Source organism: Strongylocentrotus purpuratus, unplaced genomic scaffold, assembly GCF_000002235.5.
Source record: "Strongylocentrotus purpuratus isolate Spur 01 unplaced genomic scaffold, Spur_5.0 spur5_contig_867, whole genome shotgun sequence".
Classification (NCBI taxonomy): Eukaryota; Metazoa; Echinodermata; class Echinoidea; order Camarodonta; family Strongylocentrotidae; genus Strongylocentrotus; species Strongylocentrotus purpuratus.
Window position 1 is genome coordinate 2,564,402 of NW_022145576.1, and position 25,151 is coordinate 2,589,552.

General features: G+C 37.9%; 1 protein-coding gene across 2 annotated transcripts in view; it reads left to right on the forward strand.

Moving 5' to 3' along the window:
- The first annotated feature begins 354 nt into the window (after window positions 1-354).
- Window positions 355-25,151, forward strand: part of LOC594568 (PHD finger protein 12) — a 32,313-nt gene continuing 7,516 nt past the window's right edge. Inside the window, exons 1-13 of one of the 2 annotated variants that reach the window (XM_030975679.1) lie at window positions 355-798; window positions 1,071-1,246; window positions 12,557-12,629; window positions 14,756-14,982; window positions 15,703-15,986; window positions 16,612-16,723; window positions 18,651-18,783; window positions 19,584-19,742; window positions 20,845-20,985; window positions 21,764-22,721; window positions 23,421-23,537; window positions 23,816-23,895; window positions 24,586-24,946. In XM_030975679.1, coding sequence (XP_030831539.1) covers window positions 748-798; window positions 1,071-1,246; window positions 12,557-12,629; window positions 14,756-14,982; window positions 15,703-15,986; window positions 16,612-16,723; window positions 18,651-18,783; window positions 19,584-19,742; window positions 20,845-20,985; window positions 21,764-22,721; window positions 23,421-23,537; window positions 23,816-23,895; window positions 24,586-24,946 — 2,872 coding nt within the window. In that variant the 5' untranslated portion in view covers window positions 355-747. Of the gene's footprint in view, window positions 799-1,070; window positions 1,247-12,556; window positions 12,630-14,755; window positions 14,983-15,669; window positions 15,987-16,611; window positions 16,724-18,650; window positions 18,784-19,583; window positions 19,743-20,844; window positions 20,986-21,763; window positions 22,722-23,420; window positions 23,538-23,815; window positions 23,896-24,585; window positions 24,947-25,151 lie in introns of both variants that reach the window. The other variant, XM_030975672.1, reaches the window with a different exon arrangement.

Genomic DNA, 25,151 nt, shown 5'->3' on the forward strand with positions numbered 1-25,151 from the left:
CCCTTCAACCCCCACTCAACTAAAAAGTAAAATAAAAAGTAAAACAAGAATAAACTTTAAAATGACAGGGGTGTTTCTTAAACTTTAAACATTAAGCAAACATTAACAAATACCGTGCATACGATTACTCTGTCTTCTAAGCCACCTGCAGCAGTACATGGTTGACTATGCTGTTTCAAATAATCATAGTTTCTCTTTGTTTGATTTACAATATATTTAAGGTTATTATTATCTTTATTTTCACCCTGCACATGGTCTATGAATTCGATTTCGCGCAATTTATTGAAGTTGGGGCTGTTACACATGCGCAATGCTAATCAATGAGCTGAGCATGCGCAGTTGTGCGCCACCATCGGGGCTCCTCGAAGATGTAAATTTCTCTCCATCAAATCGTACAGTCAGGCTGTATTACATTTTCGGGAATTTCTGAATGTAGGAAATGTGTTTTCAATCCGAATTCACATGTTCGATAGCTGTATACAATATGTTTGCCTGTGCGTAATTTGAAGAAAATTCATAGTTTCACTTCTTCAGGACAAGAGTTTCCATCAAGCACCCTCCTCTCGACCCGAGCATAATATTCGGTGCACCTTCGTCGTGCGATAACTACGGCGGCGGCTACTTGTGGGGATGTGTTACCGTGCATCACCACACGGGGCTGGAGACTTTGTTGGAAATCATTGATTCTTTTGCATCTTGTTTTCTGGATCACCCTTCAACCAGCAGACAAGCAAACCAAATTGCGAGATGGCTACGACTGTCCAGTATGATCTGGACACGTCTGGAGGCCTCATGATGGTAAGTGAAAGTGAAATTCTGCCGTTGAACAACTTGTTTGTGATGCGAATTCGATTTGACAGATGTTCTCGTTTGCTAATACACAGCCATTGAAACGCGTGCGAACAACAAAACTTGCTTGCTGCGCCGTCCCTTGTACACAGAACTCGTTATTTTTCTTTCAAAATGGCGACGCAACGTACCAGGAAAGAGAGCTCTTTGCTGTGCGTCCTGTACATTGTGCTGTCACCCTACTTAACCTATCCATAACTGTTTTCATGTCATACTTGCAGCAAATTCAGGCTTTGGTTGCCCCACCACAAAGTGATGAACCTCCAAGAAAATACAGAAGAACAGAGCCAAGGAGAACAGGAAGAGCAACCAATAGAGACTCTTGTGATAGCTGTACTGAGGGAGGAGATCTTATTTGCTGTGATCGTTGCCCTGCGTCTTTTCACCTTCAATGCTGGTAAATCTTATTTCCTTAGACTCAGACTCGTTAAGTCTGCGAATTGAAGGTCTATCGGACTCGAGATTAATGAATCGATCTTGTTCATAATTTCATTTATGATGGGAAATTTCAAGTGTTAATTTTCAAGTGTTGAATACGTGCATGAATATCTTTTGTGCAATTGACATACTCTAGACCTTAAGACTTAAAGCGATGAGAAAATCCCACATATGTCTTTCTAAATCCAAGAACAACAATTCTAAGTGCTCAATTAAAAAAAGCTGTGCACATATCTTGTTGATGAAATAAACCTCATGGGACTGGAAACATGCAATGGTTTGCTGCCAAATCATCCATTTCATTTTCTCTTTAAAATATCAGACTCATGTTGAGTTTTGCACATAACATGTGCATTTGTACATTGATCTTTACATCTAATCTTTTTATAAGGAAAGCTTACCATATTATTGGTCAATATGGAAACATTTGTGCATTTCAAACAAAAGTAATGGATGATCTTCTTCTCTGTTTTGGAACGTTTAGTGAATGCTTCAAAGATTGGAAACTGCCGGATGAAGATGCACAGTTCCATTTCGAAGAGTTTCTGTTGTTGTCTTTCATGATTCTGTTTCACACCCAAACAGTCTCCTTGGTGGTCTCTCTCTCTCTCTCTCTCTCTCTCTCTCTCTCAGTATACATGTATATCCATGTATGTTGAATGACGGTTCTTTATACGCAAGTAAAATTGATTTCAAGTTTCCTATGAGATTCTTTATGATTAAGCAGGCTTCATATTTGATATTTTTCATGCACATTACAGGACAATTTTATTACATGTTCACTCATTAGATTTTGTCTCTCTTTACACGATATTGTACAGATTTTTTTAAAACTTGATGTTGGGTTCCTCAGAATCAAATTTATTCCATGTCTAAATAAATGACAAAGGAAGTGGGCGGGGGAAAAAGGATGTGGGTGGGAGGAAAAACTAGACTTTTTCATTCTTTCTTAGGCTCCTCAGTTTTCATCAATCTAGACCTAGATCTGCAGTGTTCATGATTAGCTAGCCTATAGCTTAACATGCAACCCCCAAATTAGGCATAATCAACTCTATATTTTTCATGAACAGAAAGGGAGACTTTTTGCTACAGGCAGACTTTAAGTGGTTGCAATGATAGCAGGTCTTGTATCTTTTCTTTCTTTTTCCTCTAAGACTGAAAGAATTTGGTACAGGAATAAATGTAATTTGACATTCCTCATCGCGTGATATTTTTTATTTTATTTTTTTATTTTTTTATTTTTTTTGTTTTTAATCATTTTTTTCCTTCTAAATATCAAATAAACATTGAAGGCATGGCAAAAACTATATCGACACATTTCTCGACCCTAGTCCAGTCCAGAATTTAAACTTTGGACTCAATACTATTAACAAGGCCTTTGTGTGATACCTTTTGTACCTAAAGATGAGTCATGGTTCGGTGTGAAACGCATTTAAAGGTTTGTGGCTTTTATTCTTGCACTATATCGCATTTATATTCATTTCCTGAGAAAATATGGGGGTAAAAATGCAGTAATTTGCCCATAATTTGCCGGTAATTTACGATAATAACATTTAACTGAGGAATCATGAATTATTCTCAATTCATGCACATATTCATGATTTGTAATTACTCAGTTTCTTTCTGTAGAAAAGGAAGGTGCGCTGGTGTTGTCTTCTATACGTGTCGATTAATCTAGATTGTTATAATTTTATGATAAGAAAAAAACCAGTACAAACCCTATACCTCTGGTATGTGGGTCTCCTTAAAGGTAGAGCACATTGTTCAGAAAATGGTTCCAATCTGAAAGTAGAACAACAACCCACATAGAGTGAAAGATCACCTGCATGTACAGTATACATGAATACATGTACATGAATAGCAGCTTTTCATTCATGTGTGCTAAAGAGACCCTTTAGGTGCAGATGTCTACCATAAACCTGTTTACTAATGTACCTCAATTAATGCATGTCTCTCTCTAGAACCTTCTGGTTACAAACTATTTAATTCATACATTATAACATCTGTACAGATGGAGGGTGTTTCACAAAGCCTTTTTTCAATGATGGACTACACTTTGAATACATTAGGCTTTGCTTTGTCTGGCGAGCATTTGAGCCGTTTGGGAAAAACTTTCAGAAAGAAAAAACACAGCAGCTTTTTTATGCGATGGTTTACGATGACCCATCATATCTGAACAAACCTTGATGGTATATTGTGTAGATTAATTCTCTAGATATATTAAACAAAAAAAAATGATATGCCTTAACTATGGATAGACTCTTGCAAGACATCTAAATAATATATTTACATACATGTACATGTACATTCAGGCCTTAAATTTCGTCATTTTTAGGGCAAGGCCAGTTTGGCCTTGAGTACCTCATATTTTTAAGGGCACCAAGGCCAAAATATTTTTACAAAAAGGGCATCGAGGCCAAAATATTTTACAAAAAGGGCATCGAGTATGAGGCCAAAAAAATTGATTCTATTTTTGTTAGATGTCATGTGTATTTTATGAAACTTGTGCGGGATCAATTTCCCATGACTTTTAGCACCAGCTTCTTCACAGAATGTATAGAGGTCTACGGTACGTACAAACAAGGCAGCGGCCCGCAAGCCTTAGATTTAGCAGCCAGGAGCAAGGGGCAATTTTTTTTTTAAGTTGCCCTTTGCCACGGGAATTTACCAGAGCAAGGGGCAATTTTCCAAAAACAGATAGGCCCCTTATCTAATCATAAGTTCAAAGAGAGTCTACAAAATGTTAATTTCATAATGTAAATAGATCGAACGATCAATTTAATAACTTTTTAATCTTAACAATATGAACAGGAAAGATTGATTAAGAACATCAAACTTGCACATTAAACAGTATTTTAAAGTTACTAAAAATATTGATGAGCAAATGAATAAATAAATTGTCAATTTCACAAACATCGAAAGTCAGAAGGACTTGGCAAGTTTACCGGGCCGGGTATCCCAAATCAAAATCGCACCTCACACACAAACCTTCCGCCACTCTCTCGGTACTACTACTAGTAGTAGGAGCAAATTTGAAGAAATTATCTTTTTAACCGTTGTATAGAAAGGTCTAGATAGGCCTAACTAATGAAATAAGATGTAAAAATGTCCTTATAGACATTCGACAGCTGAAAGTGACACGCTCAGCTCAGTTGCGTAACGTGCATTCACGAAACCAAAATCGTTCCTCGCACACACACTCTCGCCACTTTTGGTGGGAAGCTGTCGGGCTGGAAGTTTGCCAGCGAAACCGATGCACCCTCGGAATTTTACCGGGACTCGAAACGTTCGTCTTGGGAAGCTGGCGGGGTAGCTTTTTGAAGCGAGGTCGGCTGGTGGCAAAATGAGAGTAACTGCGATCGAGAACATCGTAGGTGTTCTTAACTTATTTATAAGATAATTCTAAATTCTATTTGAGATAAAATAATAAACTAGACCTACAAACAAACCTCGACAGATCTCTAATGACTATTTAAATGCTTGTTTATTTCTCCATTTGACGATTTGTTTTCTTGATCCTGGCCTTCAATTTGTACGTGCGTGCGTCAACAGCATGCACCATATGCATATCATCCGATCGCACGTACGTGCGCAAGCGCTAGCGCATTGCCTATATAATAACAAAGGGCGCATTTTCACGGCACTTGCACTAAATACGAAGCTAGAAGAGAGCTCGTGGGCGGCAAACTGTTCGTGATTCGTGTATTTTTACTGTTCTAATAATTTATGGGCGCATTTTCACGGAAAACACTTGCGCCTTGCCGTCTAGTTTTAGATGATTATGGGCGCAATTGGTGGTTTTATGTGCGCAAATTTAAAAAAAAAGGGGCACGTCCAGTTGGAAAAAAAGGCACGTCGGCCAGTTTGATAAAAAAGGGCACGGCCTTTTTGGCCGTGAATTTATCTTTTTTTGGGAGGGCACCGCGGCCAGTCATAGGGGCATCGACGGCCTGGCCGTCGATGGCCGTCGATTAATTTAAGGCCTGTACATTGTACATGTACATTAGTCCACCTAAATGTTGCATGCAGAAGGCCTACAATTGTAGTTTGGAATACTATATATAAAAAAAAGCCCATCTACCACATGTATGCATACCGTAGCTTTGTGTGTACACTTGAAATTACTTATGAAAAAGTTGATTAGATTTGCCTTTTGTTTGCCATTAGTCAGCGTTGCTACGGTTGCTTGGAGACATGTAAATTTACAATCCACAAGTAACTGTTTCAAAATGCAGTTCAGCTTATTTCAGATTCTAGATTCATTCTCTTTTCCTACCTGTATGCAAAATATACTGGCTTGAATAGACATTTGAAATCTACTCTTGTCTGCATGAATGTTGTAAGCAGAGAATGAAATGAATGTGAAATCGACTCGCATGTAGTTTTCATCACAAGTGTAAGTTACAGCATGGAACATAGCAAGTGATTGGTACTACAGAATTACATGACACACGCACGAACCACAGTAGATTTCATCTACACTGTACGAACATGTACATTTAAATACCTGTGGAATTCTGAAGTTCTTTATTTTACATTGAAGAACAGGGCAGTGTGTCACGAAACAAACCGTCATCAGGACATGTTCAACGATCCATTGAAACACATGTCCATTTCAGTACACACGTACTGTGTGATCCACAATTCCACATTCCATGTACACACAGGTAGTCGAGCAGTATGGCATATTTTTTAACCCACAGCCTACAGAATCCATGTCATTCCTGTGCTATAGTACTTGAACATTTGAAGCACAGGGCAATGAAAGACTTTAACAGTCAACAGGTTAACAAAAAATGTGGAGACCAACCAAATTGTATTTGAATTTATTAGTGATTACAGGATTTATCACAGTATGCTTGAAGTAATTCTTTTCAAACTTTTAAGTCTTGTTCAGATATGACGTGTCACGTAATAAACCGCCACAAAAAGGATGCCACGTTTCTTTTTTTTTTTTATAAACTTTATATGAATGTCACATGGGTTCAACAAAGGACCTGCGCATATTCACTCCGCGAGCTCTGTGTTGTAAGATACAGAGATGTGAAGAATATTAACTACAACTCTTTACGTCATCATTAAAAAAAAATGTTGCGGTTTTGTCGCGTCATATCTGAACGAGCCTTTAATGAAAGAAGAACCGGTACATGTTACATGTAAAGTGCCATTGTAAACTGTTTACTTTTCACATGCTGTTCACATACAGTGTATGTGCACAGCGTGTGAGAAATGAAAAGGCATTAGGTTCTAGGCACTGCTTTGTCTGCCAAGTTTCAGTATGTGGCAACTAGCCACCTGTCAGCATAGATTATTCTGTTCAGCTGTATTACGACTGGCTAGCAAGACGCATGACATACACTGTATGAAAGACATGTGGTTCAACTTTCGTTGAAGTTGAAAGTTGTCAAACACTATTCAGTGTGAAAAATACTTTATGTGTTCATGTTCTTGGGAGCTCTTTTTGGATTTTCTGTTTCCTTACTGAGAGTCTTTTATTTCATTTTTTTATTTTATTTTCTCTTTTTTCCAGAGCTCCTTTTATTTTTCTGAAGCTCATGAAAAGTTTTCCAAAGCAATAGTGCCCTCACCTGTGCTTCGGCGTACTGTAAAAACCAGAAACTTCCATGACGTGAACATTTAATGAATTTTTAGGACAGCTATTTCTACAGAAAAAAACTTTTGCAAATTGCAAAAATTTGTGTTATGTCAAAGACTGGGTAGGATGAAACTGTCGTGAACCTTAACCACTTACAAAGTTCATGAACATTTTCATCCACGCGAAAGCTCCTGGTTTTACAGTATTTGAAAAAAATAACTGCTGTAGTTGGTGACAGAGAGAAAGGTACGTACAGTTGTACATTGTTCATAGGCCTACATGTACATGTATGCCTCAGACATCCATAAATTGAGTGGATGGCTTTGTCTCTTCTTTCTCCCGTAGGGTTTACAATTGTTAAATTACTTACACATTTCTGTCATAAAAAAGGTAACAAAATGCCAATAAAATACCTGTGCTTTGTGCATTTTGTATTGAGTGTACATGTACACTGTACCTGTTTGTCTACGGCATAGAAAAGGATGTGCATTAATTCAATTCCTATAAGATCATTATTTAAGGGAAAAGAAAAGAACATGTGATATTCCACCTTATAACATTATGCCGATCTGAGTTGAAAGTATATGCAGTGTGTAAGATTTTCTATGATACACACAAGTTTTGAAGAACACATGGACAGTAAACAAGTGTGTATAATGGATGGAATATCAACTTATGTATACAAAGAGCCTATCATGCCCATATAATGTACACTGTATGGTGTCAGAAGTTGTGGATGTTCTTTCCTGCTGAATGATAAAATAGTTTGTATTTTGAGGAATGAAAAGAAAAACACTTATTGATGCCTGATTGCTGCATTTTACAAGATATCCTTGTACAATATGGGCATAAACATGCATGTAGTAATGAATGATTCAAGAAATATTGAACTTTGTGAAGGTCATCAAGGTCACACCTGAAGGTCATCAAGTGGACAGACATGTAACTTAGCATACTAATGTATTGCAGGTTGCATTGTCATCATTTTGTTTGAATGTTAATTTCTTTACCTGTCACTCACCAAACATTCTTTTCTATCCACATGTGCTAATGTGAAGTGCGCACACACATGCATGGGGTGCTACCTAAACTCTAAAGTGTAAACTCTCGCCCAATTATGTAGGGGAAACGTGTGTCAGCCAGGCAGACATTTTGATCATTCTCTCATTTCTTTGCAATGGGTAGCATGGGAAGTCTGATTGATCAATTGATTTCTATCTCCAGTGCTTATGGTCAAAATTTGACCCAAAATAGCGCTACAAAGAATCTTATCTGAAAATCAGTTGCTCCCGCGACATTTACATCAGGCTTTATTTTGTAGGGTTGTAGTAATGGATTTAAAGTTGTTTCATTCATTTATTGCAAACATTGCTTGGCTTCCACACAAAAGGATATAAAAGTAGTTAACAATACTTTACTTTTACAATAAAGCTACGTAATCTGATGTTTAAGGTACCCAAACACGAAAACATGGCTCAGTTCTAGAGCTACATGTAGATCCAGAGTTGCAGTGACAGGAAGGAATAATGTTAGTGTAAAAAACTGTCCGAAAAGCAGGTTTAACCGGAGCATGAGTTTTACATGTACACATACTATCCTTTAAAAATCCTGCATTTCACCAACAGCATTTCCATATATTGGACAAGTCGACAAGTTCATTTTTTGATAATGTTTTGGCAATTGGAGTGTTAATTTTTTTTAATGAAATAGTATGAATAATTTCTCCTTCATTCATAATATAACTGATAAGAGGAAGAGAAGCATGCAGATACTGTAGGTTTGTGAGCAAAATCGGTGTGTAGGTAGTAGTGTTGCTACTGCATACAGGTGGTACTTCTGGTATGGATTGTGCTGTACATAATGATGTAGGTTTCTGTTCTTCCAACAAGGCAAGGCATGAAAGCTTGGAAGAAGTAGCTCCGACTATTTGCCTGAAAGTCGGCAGCAAACACCTGCACACACACGCCAGAAATGTTTGTACATGCATGCATTATGCAGGCCCAGAGACGAAACATTTGCCGAGGAGGTATCCCTTCCCAAACTGAGCATTAAGTATACCCAATCACCTCCAGCACTGGCACGTCCGATGCACTCATGTCAGCTCTCCCTAAACAGTAGATAATCTTACTTTGAGTTAGGGGTAGATCAAGTATTATTCAGGGGGGGGGGGGGGGGCTCAAGTCTGAAAAATCTCTTGTGAGAAGCAAGCAAGCAAAACAAAAATTAATAATTTTCTTTATATCATCATGTCTCTGGTCCCTTTTAGTTTTTGTCTGTCTTTTAAAAGAGGGGCATGTGCTGATTGTACCCCCCCCCCCCAAAAAAAGTGACATACATTACATGTACACTGTTTGTGCTAATGCTTTGAATTATTTTTTTTCTGCTTTCTTCACTGAACCTTTGTTTACATCATTTAGCATCATCACTAATTGGTATTTAATTGCTGATCAGTGAACATGCAGGTCATTGTTGATGCTATCATAAAGCTAACCATTTTATGATTAGCATTCAAAACAAAAAGACAAATAAAATATTCATTGTTTCTTGTGGTGCAGTGATTGGAATGATAAGCATTATCAAAAAGATATTAACCACCATTTAGATAATAAGGTTTGTTTTTAATTATGATAAAATAGATTTACGCTGTGTGCCATTTATTATACAGGGCATACACAGAAGGCCTGCTTTGTAATTTTCCATGTTGCTGGTACTACTTTTGTAGCCACTGTTTACTGAATGAAGTGACACCAATAGGGGCTGTATTTAACAGATCTTTGGAGATGAAAATGCCTTAAAAATCAAGAAGACTTGAGAGTTGAGAGTGTAAAAGAGTTCTTGAGATTCATGAATTATCAAACGCACTCCATTGACTCTAATATGACCGTTTCTCAATGTTGACGTACAACTTCCCCATGCTAAACTCTCTCGTGGAAAAAACGTCTTGAAAGCTTTGCCAGCAAGCTGTGGCGATAAGGAATAGGCTCCTATCCTTAATACTTGATGAAGTCCGGAACATTTTTTTCCTCGGGAGATGGAGCGTCTGTCTATCATTCTTGATCAGCGATCTAATGCTCCAGCCAACTAGTAGCCCTACATGTTCTTATTAGATGAGGATTCTTTCGTCTGCGGCAATGAGACTTACCGAATGTTTGATGACTCACGATATTAGTTGCGCTTGGGAAGGGATCTTGGTGACTCTGCCGGGAGGAAGTCACACTATGGACCGCAAAGACTTTATTATTGGGTGGATGGGCAGAATATGCTTTTTTCTTTCTTTCTTTCTTTGAGGCTACCATAGAAAGATCAGTTCAATCAACAAATGCCGTTGATTTGATTAGTGTATCATGTTTTAATGTAAGGTAGACCTCACACTATGGACTGCAGAGACTTTATTATTGGGTGGATGGGCAGAATATGCTTTTTTCTTTCTTTCTTCGAGGCTACCATAGAAAGATCTGTTCAATCAACAAATTCCATTGATTTGATTATTGTAACATGTTTTAGTGTGAGGTAATGTAGAACTCAACCAAAACTGATTGTTTGGAGAGAAAAAAAGGATGTTATCTAAGTGCTAAATGGAGGATAATTTGTAAGTTTTTAGTTTGTAAAGGTGGATTTTCTGCATTGTATTATGGGATATGGTGAAGGATTGTCCTTTTTTCTCTTAGAAATTATGCACAAAGCACATTGTATGCGAATTGCACTGTAATGATAATTTATAAGAAATAATTCTTAATTTGAAACAAATGTATAGTCATCTGTTATCACTGAACAACTCCACACCTCTTTGTATTGTCTGTGTACATTTGGAGGAGTCTGCATTTGTGACGTCTTTATCAACCACGGTGGCATAATTGCCCTTGAAATGCAATAAATGGACGACTGTTTCTAGTGTGTTCAGGGCAATAACAGAGGGTCAATTGGTACAAATGCATTCATCTCTTGGTTGTTTATATATGAGGTTGTATATTACGGTAGTTTATATCGTTTTATTCTGTATTTAACTTGCAAGTCCATTATTGTTTATGTACATGTCACATGCTACAAATGAAAGTTTAGAAGGAAAAGAAATCACATTCGCCATGGATTGAGTGGATTTTGGCCATCGTTTGATCATTCCACATTGGTAAGAGTATTCAACCACATAATCCTGCTGTATAATCAAATCCTGAACTTTTGCAGATTGTTGAATATGCTTGTTTTTTGTTGCGAGAAACTGTTACGAATAGCAGCAATTCAGTGGTCTGATCCAGCCATGCAGTATAAACCTTTAGCAAACCTCAGGACCTCAAACTCCTGAAATTTGCAAAAGTTTTATGCATTCATTGTGTGAAGAGATCTAAGTATTTTTTTTTCTTCAGGTCTTCTTTAGCGGGCACAGCTTTGAAGATGCAATAAACAAATGAGGGTAAACCTTTGGCAAACTTCATGATCCTCTAACTCCTGAAATATGAACAGATCTGAAGATTTATTTTCTTCTTCAAGCCTTCTTTAGCAGGCACATGTTTGGAGATGCAATAAACAAATAAGGTTAAACAAATTCACATGGATGCTCGAATTATTCCTGAAAAAATTTCACAAAAAATCATGAAACTTGGTGGGCAGGGTCATTGTACATGTATACCAAACATGCACATCTATCTACTGTGCAGACTGCAGTTTGTTGGGCTCCTAACCAATGGATTGGATATTCAGAAGGTCATTGGAAGCCCAATGGGGTCAATCGCTACAGACTGTTAGCCTTGTGCTCCCAGCCTCTAGGTCAAATTCCTGGCCCATTTTTTCATACATCCATCCATCCATTCATGTACACGTACATGTATGCATGTTATGTGAAGATATTTTTCACTGAAGTCGTTGTACTTTACAATATCGATATTACTTAACCTGACTTCTATGAAAACAAGTACAGGTAGCATTTAGTGTTGTAGATAACAACCAGATGACTTACTACGTTAAGTCCTATTCAAGGGACTGAGACTATGGCATGACATTGCTTTTGTACGTGTACAATGAAGAAGAAGAGTTTAAAGTCTCAATTTTCGTCCTAGTGTAAATCATTTGCTAAGGAGCCAGAAGGGTATAAAGTATAAATTCCATGCAAAATGATGTGAATTACTAGTAATAATCCTTCTTTCTCTCACAGTTTCAGCAGATCAACATAGTCAAATACTTTAACAGTTGCCCTGCAACTATAGCATGATAATAAGAGTTCTTTTTTCATGCCGGCAAGGCCTAGCTTGAATTCTATTTCAATGTCAACCTGACATATATAAATTATGAATTATGTGAGATAGCAGTTCACCGGGCGCTTGCAACAAAAGCCTTGCATTATAAAGGCTTTTTGGCACTTCAATTTATCCTTGGAACCCACTTGTGAAGTTAATGCATTATAAATGAACATAATGGGGTATGCATGGTCATTTTATTTCATTTATTTATTTTTCATCTTTACTTGCACTTGAAAATCATTAGAGTTAGATGCCTGTGCAATAATGAATTTACTCTAGGATTTATCAATGTGGCTAGTTGCAATAATATATTTCATATTAATGTGAATTGTTTCATGTATCCAAGTTTCCCTCAGGTATGACTTTCAAGTTTTCTGATATGATATAATTCACTTTCCACATTCTCTTCTCTCTTTTCCCCCCTCTACCTCTCTTTCTGCAGTAACCCTCCCATATCAGAAGAGGATCTACCCTCTGGAGAATGGTTGTGCCACAGATGCACAGTAGCACCCCAGGTAAGATTGAATATCATGGATCGAACCATTGTGCCTCCACGGGGGTGGCCAAGCATGCCAGTAAGGTACTAGCCAGGATGCACGAGATCCTGGCATAATCATTGATCATTGCATGACATGAGTGCATTCAATTATACCCGACTCCCTCATGCAGTGGTGAAAAAAAAGAGGTTTTCCCCGTGGCTAAATCTTGTGTGTGCTGTTACAATGTTTCCCAGTACTAGTAAAATGCTGATTCTCTATTCCCTTTTAATCTAATAGTCACGATAGAGAAATATCAAAGATCATTTGATTTAGGTAGATACTGAGTTTCTGCTGCATTGAGCAATTTTCTATGTGAAGCTGAACTCGACCTAGATGCAGAAAAGGATCGATTTATTATTCTGTTTTTCTCTCATAGCCACTGTAGTGAAATATACATGTAAAAGATTTTTTGTTGAGGTTTAAAAAAATGGGTCTTCACTGTATTTCAGCGATTTCTACTTAAAACTGAAAGCAGCCAAAATGTAGAAAATATATATTTTTCTTTTTAAAATGTAAAATAGTCGCCAAAAGGAAATGTCAAAGATCATTCTATTTTGGTTTTGGTCTCCGCTTCACTAGGAATTTTGCAATGAATGATAAACTTATCATTTATGAAAGGATTGAATCTTTATCTTGTGATAGTGAAATATCAAAGATCATAGAGATGAGCTAACCTTACGTAGAAGAAGATTGCAATTTTCAATTTGATATGATCAAATGTTATTATTTTTTTAATGTTATTTCACATTTGATTTGGTGATTTCATATTCCTCAACAAGTTTCATGTAACTAATACTTCTACTGTGCATAGAGAATGTAGTAGCCGAGCTAGGAGACTGTTCCTTGGAGACGAAAATCATAAACATGTTTTCTTCATTGATGGCAGTTTACATGTTGAACATTTTACAGATTTGTTGCATCATTTTAATATCATATGTTAATTTCACCCCAAAAGATTGAAAAATGGTGTGTTCAAGTGTTTTTGTCATTGTTTAAGAAATATTCATACAGGGATGTTCTCATAATGCCTGCTTTTGATGTCAATGTGCTGTATGCATTCAACATAAATTCAAATGAATATATATATACCAAATCAGTGTTGCACTCTTGACCATCGTGTTGTCAATTACTTTGTCAATTGAATGTAGAATGGAACTGTTACAGTGACAATTCCTTCAACAGGGTCCATCTTCATTTTTGTATTTTATGGAATTTTAATTACAAGTCCAATATGAATATTCATGACAATGGTATCGATAATTGAATCTACCATAAATTCTCTATATTAGATATGCTTGTTATTGAAAATTTGTTCTTTGTTGTCAGTTGACACAACATAGAAACTGTGGTTGCGATTGTGGGAATATGCTTGTTTCGGTTCGGTTTGTATGGCAAGATAGTAAATTATGTATTAACTAGTTAAAGATAAGTGGCCTTTATTGTGTAACAGGGATTGGGTATCTTTGTCTCAGATTCTGAAACAAATTCCTGGATTTACAATGTAGCTCATGCTGCAATGATAATTATAAACCTTTAGGTCAGTCAGGAACCCAGGACTTTTACAAACTGATTGCCTGTCTGATTATCAAGATATTTATGATTGGAAATCAAAATTTCATTTTTTTTTTCCTAACGGTTTTTATAACAGTTTATTAGGGAAAATGAGTATGGTAAAACCGGTCACTCAAAGATTTTTACTTTTTTGAGGCACTTCCTGATCATTTTGAAGCGCAATTTTTTTAGGGCTTTAATATTACACCATAAAACAGACACTGATAACACGTAGGGCCATGCATCTCAGATTAACATTGTTAAACGATGCCTTCAAGGGGAAAAGTCCATTAGTCTCTATGAAAAATGGTCTTTGTATACAGGTTATCTTTTATGCTCATTGAAGAGTGTGTTATATGAAAAAGAAAACTGCAGTTCTTCGGAGATTTGTGGCCTTCATATACAGGTGGCTACAGATATGGTCGACTGTATCCATTTCCATCTTTTATACTCGCTGAGAAGAAAGTCAATGAAAGGAAAATGCACTGTTCGCAGATGTGTTCGATAGTCCAGTTGACTGTATCTCTCTCTCTCTCTCTCTTACCATATAGCCGTTGAACACAGAGATCACCCTCTCGGACACCATCAAGTCCATCGAGAAGGCGGAGCGCTCCGAGAGAGAGAAGAAGCAGAAGGAGGCTGCTGCTGGTGCGGCCGCCGCCAAGGAGAAGGAGAAGCAAGCCACCTCCGCCTCACTGAGGCTCAATGATAGACTGAACGACAGACTGATGAGGGAGGGAAGGGCCTGTTTGCGACTGGCTCAGATCCAGGCTTACAAGTAAGTATTCACATATTGAAAGGAAAACTCATTAACCAGCAAAATACCTTAAAATTACAACTACCAGTAATAGAATAAGTATGAAATTTTTGTAAAAATTTACACACAAAACTTGGAATTGATTGATTTGCTTCAACCTTATGTTAACTACACCAGTTTCCACAAAGTGGGACTTCATAAGTTTTCTTTATCAATTATCAAAATTTTTAAAGGGAACTTAGTGTGACTGGTTCTTTTGCTGAGATTATCTCCTTTTATAAGATGATGACATGGATCCTAATAAATGATTGGTTGGGAGTGTACACTTGACCAGGCATTTATTTTGCCTAACACGTAATTTTGATAATGAACGGTCATTATCAAATGCTAATGACCGGTCATTAGTAGAATCCTGTTATAAAACATAATTTTATAAAACATCATCTTATAAAAAAAACAATACACATCATTTTGTTTGGGTATTAGTATAATTACCCACAATCGGTCCATTCAAAACAGTCCAAACACCCTCGGTTATTGCCACAAGCGTGTTAGACTGTTCCAAAGGTACCTTGTGTGGGTTATTCCTTCTAATGCCCTCACTGCTGTGTATTATTTGTATACCCTTCGTTATGATCCCTGTCTTTATATTGTAGGAATTGATTTTTTTTCTTCATTAAACTCCTTTTCTGTGTGCCACAAACGTAGCATGCATTCTATGAAATCTATTCCTATTTCCAGAGAGGCCCAAATTGAGGCTGGGATCATTCCAAAGGAGCCGCCCGAAGAGGGCGATAACACCAACATGACTGATGGAACGGAAGAAGAGAAGATGGATGTCGACAAGGAGAAGGAAACGATGGAAGCGGAGGAGGAGAAGAAAGATGAGAAGGAGAAGGAGGAGGAGGAGGAGGTTTACGTCAAGTTTGAAAACCCTCTTAGCTACCTCATCAAAGCAGTGGCCATTCAGAACCCCAAGCAGTTCTCTCTCCCTCCGGAGATGATGAAGCATGAACCCCTGCCAGGTAAGTGGAGATGGCCCACTATTTATGAGGAAAATGTATTTTAGATGGTTCCATTTATTGAAAGGGGGGAAGCTCTTTGCAGTGTTTTTAAAAAGAAGGGAAAAAAATCATGATCGCTTTGTCCATCACCGTTTGAGATATTCAATCATTACAATGACTTAGTATGTAATATGCACCCGACTTCTTTGGGACTGTACGAGAGGATAGTGAAATTGTCCCTGATATTATTTATAGACATGAGTTGCAATCGTGTTGAGAACAGAAGTACACAGAAACTCCTGCAAGGAAATTTCAATGATACTTAAAGGAACGCCCCTGAACACAACATAATAATTTGGCAATGACTAACTTATTGCAGATTCTATTTGTGTTTTTAAAGTCTTTCTTTGAAGCAGTAGATGTTCTGCTTTGCTCTAGTGAGCCTTGCGGGAGACTAACAATATTGTGAATATAGCCATCTGTCATCTACTCCTGAAAAATTCTCAAAATATCAGTTGAAAGCTACATATTACAGGAACAACATTTGTCGGGTCTACAATATAAACATAAATTCCTGATATGTAAACAGGTAAACAATAGTTCTTGTATAAAAAAGCATGTATTGTCATCATCTGTTTATGTTCAGGGACAACAAAAAAGAAGAAGAAAGAAGAATTATCCAAGAACTACAAAAAGCCTCATGAATTGGATAACATGATGATCCCGCTGCCAGCTAAAGTCTGCTTCACATGTAACAAGTAAGTTCCAGTTAATGGAAGCAGCAAAATTCTGAACAATACACTTCTTAGTAATCTTTCTAGACCTGGTATTATTTAAAAGCAGTTTAGTTTAGTAAGTTCAGTTTCCCCCAACAGATAGAACTGTACATGAAATTCACATTGAAGTCAAGGCAATACTTGTAGGGACCACTTGAAGAGAGCCAAAAGAAAACAAACAAATCACTTCCTGAATGCCAGGTCATGGAGGTCAATTCAGAGGTGTTAACACTCTCACAGAGTTACGCTTCATGATGACAATCATGATTAATGCAGATACAGGTTAAACCTTACATTCCTGATTCGAGGAAGGGTTTAAAGTTGGGCTATCACCCATGCAGACAGCTGCTAACAATCCATGGTGTGAAAGTGGCTTTTCTTTCTTTACTCATGAGTTCAGAGTGTACTCTGAGCAAGATTAACTAGATTTCATTTCCTTAGTGCCTTATCAGATGAATACATTTTTTAAAGCAGGGGGAGGGGGGAGGTAACTTCATGTTCATTTGAGTCCAATTCCCACTACAGCAGTCAATTGTTAAAACAGTGAAGTGAAAATTAAAATTGTTTTTTAAAAGTCAGGAGTTGTGTTGTTGTTTGCGATAAGCACAACATATTTTTTCCATGAAAACAGACTAGCACATCAAGGAGTTACATTAGAGTGTTAAACATTTCTCAAAAGGGTGTACTCACTTGTGTTGGGTACTGTAAATGTGTGATACGGACTAAACATCTATCCCTTTTCATCACGCTGCGACAGTTTACCACCTGATGTGGAAACTGGCTTCATGCATGTTACTTAATCCTCAGAGATATAAATTATGGCAGAATAAATGTTTCTGTGTAATCCACTTTACTGGACTGCTTGTTTGTGTTGATTTTAGAGAGATGGCAAGCTAAGGTTTGCTCCAAGCAGGAAGGATGTACTTGTTTATTTAACTTGTCCAAGATAATATCCACCTGACCGCACTATGACTGGGATAGACATGGATTTACTTACTATTTAGAAGCCTGCGTTAGACACACATTTGAACAGATTGACCCAAGGCTCTACACATTTTTGTTGTTGAAGGGATTGAACTTTTTACATTCTGTATGTATTAGCCTTCTGTAAAATTCAATATGTCCTTTGGTGCATGTTAGTGTTGCGCCTTAGATTGCCATTATAACGATTGATACAAGTACAGGGCAAGTTAATTTGTCTCTTGGGAATATCATTTGAAACAAGCTTTGGAATCCACCTGCCTGAATATTATTCTGAACGCATGATTAGATTTGTTAGAACCAATGTTTGTTTTCTCAAAAACACATTTGGCGAAGAAAAAAAAAGTGTTTTTGTTAGGCTTCTTTTTTACCATATTTTGTTGTTTTGGGCACTTAAAGCTAGAAGTTACACAGATATATCTTAAAAGACAAATTGATCAATGATCTTCTATTGCTCTGTGACGAACTAGTTTAATTTCCATGAAAGTTTTCCAATCAACAGGTTACATTTACTTGTTTTCATACAAGGTGATGTAGAATGCCGAATTAATTTCAACAAGTATGTACATGCAACAACTTTCATTCAATGCAGGATTCAAACTGCTGTGTGAAAAACACTTGATATCCATTGTTACGTCCAATTCATTAATGCTTTGTAGTTTAATTCAACGTTTCTTTCCATGTTTCATTCAACGTTTCATTCAACGTTACTTTCCACGTTTCATTCAACGTTTCTTTCCACGTTTCTTTCCACGTTTCTTTCAACGTTTCATTCAACGTTACTTTCCACGTTTCATTCAACGTTACTTTCCACGTTTCATTCAACGTTACTTTCCACGTTTCATTCAACGTTTCTTTCCACGTTTCTTTCAACGTTTCTGTTCACGTTTCATTCAACGTTTCTTTCCACGTTTCATTTGTGCTGCAGGACATGCCGAGTAGCTCCCCTTCTCCAGTGCGACTACTGCCCTCTGCTGTTCCATCGAGACTGCATGAACCCCCCTATAACCTCCCTACCCACGGGCAGATGGATGTGTCCGAACCACCCTGAATTTGCCCTGGTAAGTGATGGAGAAATATTGAACTTTTGGTGAATTTTGAAAAAAAGAAAAAGAGAACTTGCTCATTCTTTCTGTTTCCATGGGGAAGATTTAAAGTAACAATGTCACATGAAAAGGCTTGTTCTGGTTTGTGCTTTCATGTTTCAAATGTGACTAGAAATAGTTTACCCCTTTGGTCCAAATTCTTTGTAAGGTTTCTTCACATGTTTGGATTATGTCTGAATTTTATATTGAAAGGAAAGCATTAGTTAAAGGAAAAGCAGAGGTTTTGCAATCCATAATTGCAGATACTTATTTATTTGAGTAAATCATTGCACAAACTTCTCTGCTTATTTCACAGTTATCTTGTACAGTCTAGATATGATTCTATTCTACTGTTGCAAAAAGATATAAACACTTGCCGTTTTATGAAGAAAAGAAGCATTAAAACATATTTTGACCTTTGACCTTTGGCCCCTACAGCCAGCATTTCGGAATGGAGGTCACACAGATGTGCTAAATGTCAGTGCAAAAACGTGGAAAGAAAACGATTTTTGCACATGGCTCATACATTATAGACTGTAAAAAGTGCAGTCCGGACTCGCTCCCAAAAAAGTTTGTGTGGAAATCTGTTCATAGGTGTGTCTAACGCAGGCATCTACGTAGTGAGTAAATACATCCGGTGGCTATTATCTTTGACAAGTTAGACAAACAAGTATCTTATAGTTAGCTTGTACCATGTCAAAATTGTGATATCATAAATTTTCATTTATAATGAACAAAAAATACATAAAAATTTTGTTCAACCTTTGACCTTACAGCCAGCATTCCAGAATGGAGGTCACACAGAGCGGGTGAAGATCTTCAATCAGTTCCAGGGCAAGGTGGACCAGCAGGCCATCAAGCTCCAGTTCATCAACAAGATCCATAGGAATGGACCTCCCTGGAAGGAGAAGTGTAAATGGCGCAAAGTAATCAAGGTAGGAAAAAACATTGTCACTTTGTGTCATTTTTGTGGTCCTCACTCGATATAGTTGTATTGACAAAGAGCAGGCGTATGCATCACAATCCATCCTTTGAAGTTTTTTTTTTAATGTTCAAGTTAATTCAAGGTCCAGCGATAACAATATATACATCCTCCTAGGATCAAAACTTGTATTGGATTTTCAGTTGAGAGCTGCTGTTTGTTTGTGAATGCGATTTCCAGCATTTTTTGCGGCTATTTAAATTACATTTACTACATAACAAGCTCGTCAGAATTACTCAAAATTAATATCATTGGAAGTATTTCCATAACCAGAACCCAAACATTAACTTTAAAGGTACTATGTCCCATTTGCATCCAAAAAAAATGATAAGGTTAAATTCCAACGGCATTTTAAAGATAATACTAAGTTAGAACTTCCCTTAAAAAGGTGGGGCTTGAAAATGTCTTCAAGTGGGAAAATAACGACTATAAGTTGTCAAATCGACTTAGGAGCTATAGAGCCAATAAGTAATAGTCTTGATTTTCAGACCATTGTACCGAATGGTCATACGTTTTATGCTGTGTAAAGATTCAATCAGTTTAATTTTGGCCATCACAAGAAGTGGGCTATTGATGTAGACAAATGCTCATGGACCCTTTACGGCTCATTTTATGTATGTTATTACCAAAGAAGAAAAAAGCCAGTCAATCACTCAATAGTGTCTGCGGTAAAGTCTAGCAAGTAAACGGGTTTCCTTACATAATTTGAATATTAGGACACTGCTAAGGTTTAAATTTCACAGATAGGAAATACATGACATATTCATAATTCCTGCAAAGTTCTACAAAATTTGAGGTTGGCTGCAAAAGGGACATAGTACCTTTAACCTAACAATTGATTCGATTTTTGTCAAATATTGTGTTGAAATTTACTTCCCCAAAGGTTAGAAAGAATTGCATCTAAAGCTTGGTGACCATATCTTATATGAATTTATGTGCTTGTTCCTCAAATGTAAGTCTGATGTAAAGAAGGGGGTTTCTCTTGTCCTCTATGCCATCAAATGATGTTGGGAAATGAATCACTGTTTAAGACGCTCCACCATCTTTATCACCAGGTACCTGGAGCGATCAAGAGCCAATATGCACTGCCTCCTCCGCTACTCCCTCTGTGCCATGAGCGCCCCCCTCCTATGATAGGACCCGTGGATGAGGTCAGGAAACCGGGTCCTCTCACCGCGCAGGAGGAACAAGAAGAGGTCTGTATTCATCTTCTTTTTATTGCACTTCCATGCAACAGGTCCCTGTGGGGTCATTGGGTCAGGGGTCATCGGTCTGGGTCCTGTTTCATGAAACTTGTTAACAATCACAAATGCTACATTTCTATGACAAACCTGCTCTCAGTCAATCAGATGCCACTAACTATTGCAGTAGATTAGAACAGTTATTTTTTACTTGTAATTGATAACAAGTTTTATGAAACAAAACCCATGACCCCATCTGACTTTCCTTATCTGTGCTGTTACTTCCTAAATGTATTTAGGCTACTAAAACAATGCTCCCCCTTTTTCATGCAACTTCATGTGCATTTGAATAGGAGATGTCATTTCTTTGCTGTGACTGGTCCCCCAAGGATAGGGTATTGGTTACAGCCTTGAGGTTAACAACGAATGCCGTATAGTCGTACAAATCACATTCATGGTTGCATTAGGTTCAAGAGGGAGAAACCAGTGATTATGGTTATATTTGTCAAGAGACTGCACAATAAATGAAAGCATTTCCTGAAATAAGCATGTTCAAATGATCGTATACCATCAAAAAGCTGGATTAAGAGTTGTTCTTTATTTAGTTTGTGTAAGGTCACTTTGATGGTGACTGGAGAGTATGTGTAATTGTTCATTTTGACCAGTGTCTCCTATGCCTATATGTTGTGAATCTCATTTATTCTTTGAAATTTGTTGTTTCTCTATTCTTTTCACTTCATGATATTTGATTAGCCAATCGAAATATATTTTCCCTTTTTTTTTAAATCATCAGTGGTTGAAAGGTGTGGTGGCTTTGCAGACCAGTATAGCAAGGCATTTGGCTCACAAGGCACTACCCAAAGAACCGACAATCAAACCAAAAATCATCACCACGTCTATGCTCTCCAAGTCTTCATCGGCTCCGCCCATAGTCGTGTCCACACCGTCCAATCACAGCACAGCATCCAGCAGTGCTACGTCATCGAGCGTTACGTCATCGAGTGTTACGCCATTGAGCGTTGCGTCATCAAGCATTTCATCATCAAGCATTGCGTCCACCAGCCAGGAATCAAAAAGCACTACCACGGTTACGGCAACCACCACGAACCCTAGCGGCGTAAAAGACGCAAGTGTCGTCGAGTCTTTGAGTAAAGAATTTAGGACTGCTAAGAGGGACGGTTATAAGTATGATTTGATTGATACGCGAGAACCCAAAATTAGAACGGTCGCCGATTTGAAGGCATTACACAATGGGCCATTCAAACCGATCAACTCTATTGTGTCAAACGGACCGTCGAGCTTGTACAAGAGCAAGACGGACCTCGTCTTAGAAGCAGCTGAGCACTTGAACAACCACGTCATGGTCAAGACGAAAAGCAACGGAACGTCGCCCTCTCCTGAGGACAAGACGTTACATGACTCTCCTGCGAGTGCTATTGTGAATGGCAGTATAACGAATATTGATAACTCTGAGTCAAAGGTTGTGACCTCCATGCAGAGAGTGACCTCATCTGGGGTCAAGTCACCACCGTCGGTGACCTACACGTCAGCGAAGACAAACACGACGCCCTCGACGGTCATGATTAGTAGTGGAAGTGTAGTTGTACCATCGTCTGCCAAGGTGGTGTCTACGACGCAGGCAGGGAACCTTAAGTTCACCACTATCACCATGCCAACAAAGATGGCCGTTGGTGTGGGTCAAGGGTCACCGGGAATGACGGGGAGGGTAGTGACAATACCAGCTTCCTCTGGTGAGTAAAATTAGTTTGTTCAACAACAACAACAAAAGTTACAGTCGATGAATTATTGTGGACCTGTAAAGGTTATTTGAAGGGCGGAAGGCTTTTGAAAATTTGTACCAACCAAACTTTCTCTTTCATGAATCTGCTCTGTATTTTCATTGGAGGCAAATCCACGGTTTACCTCAGGTAATGATGGGGGATTGTTATCACTCTGCCTCTAGTTGCAAAGAAACATTACATTTTCATATACAGTGGAAACTCGTTATAACAAGGTCCTTTAGAAAATACCTTGTTATATCAGAGTTTAAAAAAAATATATTAAGAGCTGGGACCAGCAAAATCACCTTGTTATAACAGATACCTGGTTGCATCAGAGCTCTTTATAAGGCATTTTAAAAAAAGATGTTGTATTGCGACCGACCCAAAAATATTGAAATCTATGGTCGGATTTCTAAAAAAGTTTTTTTTAATATTCTAACTTTTTTTTAGAAAAAAAAATTTTAGTATATAAAAAAATATCTATTATAAAGCATTCAAAACTGATAAATATCAGCCCAAAGAGGGAGAAAAAGAAAGAAAAAAATTTCCGCCGACCGACCTGTGATTTGGCACCTAATGAGGTTCCACTGTACTATTCTGTCTAAATTGTAACATTGTTTTGTAACATCCTTTTCTCTTTTGGTCACACCCTCCTTTCACCCCTCACAGGTAAGCTGAGTCCTTCGCCACTGAACTCTGGCAAGATCACTCCAGCTACCCTCGGCTCCTCACCAGCTATCATCAACCTCAACAGCTCTCTACAGTCATGTATTGATGGCACCGGAGGTATGCATTATACTTTACTTTACTTTACTTTACTTCTCAGTAATTTGTAAAGTCTTTATAATTATCCATTAATGATGATAATGGCCGCTACAATGTTGATGCTTCTGCTTATTTTTGAAGATAATGATTATGGTTGTGATTATGATGTCATCTAGTTGTTTATGGTAAATAAGTTAAGAGTAGTTCATGGTAGTGAGGAAGATACGTTCTATTGATGCAAGTTCAGTCACGACAAATTAATTCTTTCATTCTTTCTTTGTTTGTTATTGCCTTTACAGAAGTAGAATTGAGTAAGTTGGATGAGAGGCTGGTCCAGATTCTTGCCTGGCAGAGATTGCAGCAACTATTACCTCAAAAGGTAACCCAACTTTCTTGAAATCGTATTTGTATTTGTATTTCTGTTAAAGCGGGACTGCACTACTTGTATCTACTTGCGCCCTCTGTATAGCCAACAATAGCGAGTTTTCGCACAACGATGCAAGTGCTAACTACTGGGTATTAATATGAGCTTGCCACCCCATACTAGCTCGACTCCCGATGCTAATATGGCTGAATACCATCGTAGCTTTGGACGCTACGCACCCCCCCCCCCCCACCCTCCCGCTAAGATTAGCGTTGTAGAAGGCCGCGTCGCCAGTTGTGAAAACTTGCTACTCCGTAAGCGGTACCCGTTGGTCCCCAATGATCCCCTTTTTCTTATGTTATTTGAGAGCTGGTTTGATGAGATAACCACCTGCCAGTGACCATGCAGGGAGGTCTAATCCCTCCTGACCAAACTTGTGCCGATGATGCTTTGAAGCTGTTTTCAACAGGCCTTTTATTAACAGCAAAATTTGAAACCATATCAATATTGTTTTTCTTTCAGCAGAAGTCTTTTTTTCAGAGAAGTTAAAATATATGAGGCATTAATTCTATGTCAAAGCCAAGTGACTGTAATGACTGTAATGGAGATTACACATTTTTTGCATATCTCCTTGTTGATTCTTGAGCCAATTCAGACTTTATGTGGATGGTTTTATATTTTCTTATTTTCTTTTACCCCTCTCAGAATCAGACCTTGCAGACTACAATAGTCAACAAAAAAACCACTACCAACACCAACACAGTATCATCATCATTATCATCATCCTCGTCGATGTCATCCTCCTACTCCTCATCTCCTAGCACCAACGCCACCGTCATCAACCAGGGTACCTCATCACTGCATTCGTTTAACACAGGCGGTACCACCACAGTCGGTAGTGTACCGCTGCACACCTCCACATTGCCATCACCAGGTACCGACCATGGTGTCCCCTCCACCGGGCTATCACATACGGTGCGGGCCAGGGCCATGGTGTGTCCTGTGAATGGAAGAGGTCCCGGTACGCCAGTACCGATGTGCTTCAGGGCGTTGCATATAGGATCAGGTCAGTTTGGTTTGCCTTTTTTACAAGGGGAGGGGTTGTAGAGATAAAATTTGTTGCTTGATGATACAACCAATATGTACTGTTGTATTGTAGATATTTTTTTAAAAACTTACTTTCAATGGCAAGTTAGATGTTTTGATTACTGTGTTATGTTTTGTGTAATACTGAAGTCATAGATATGTTATGACAATAACTAGAAAACCTT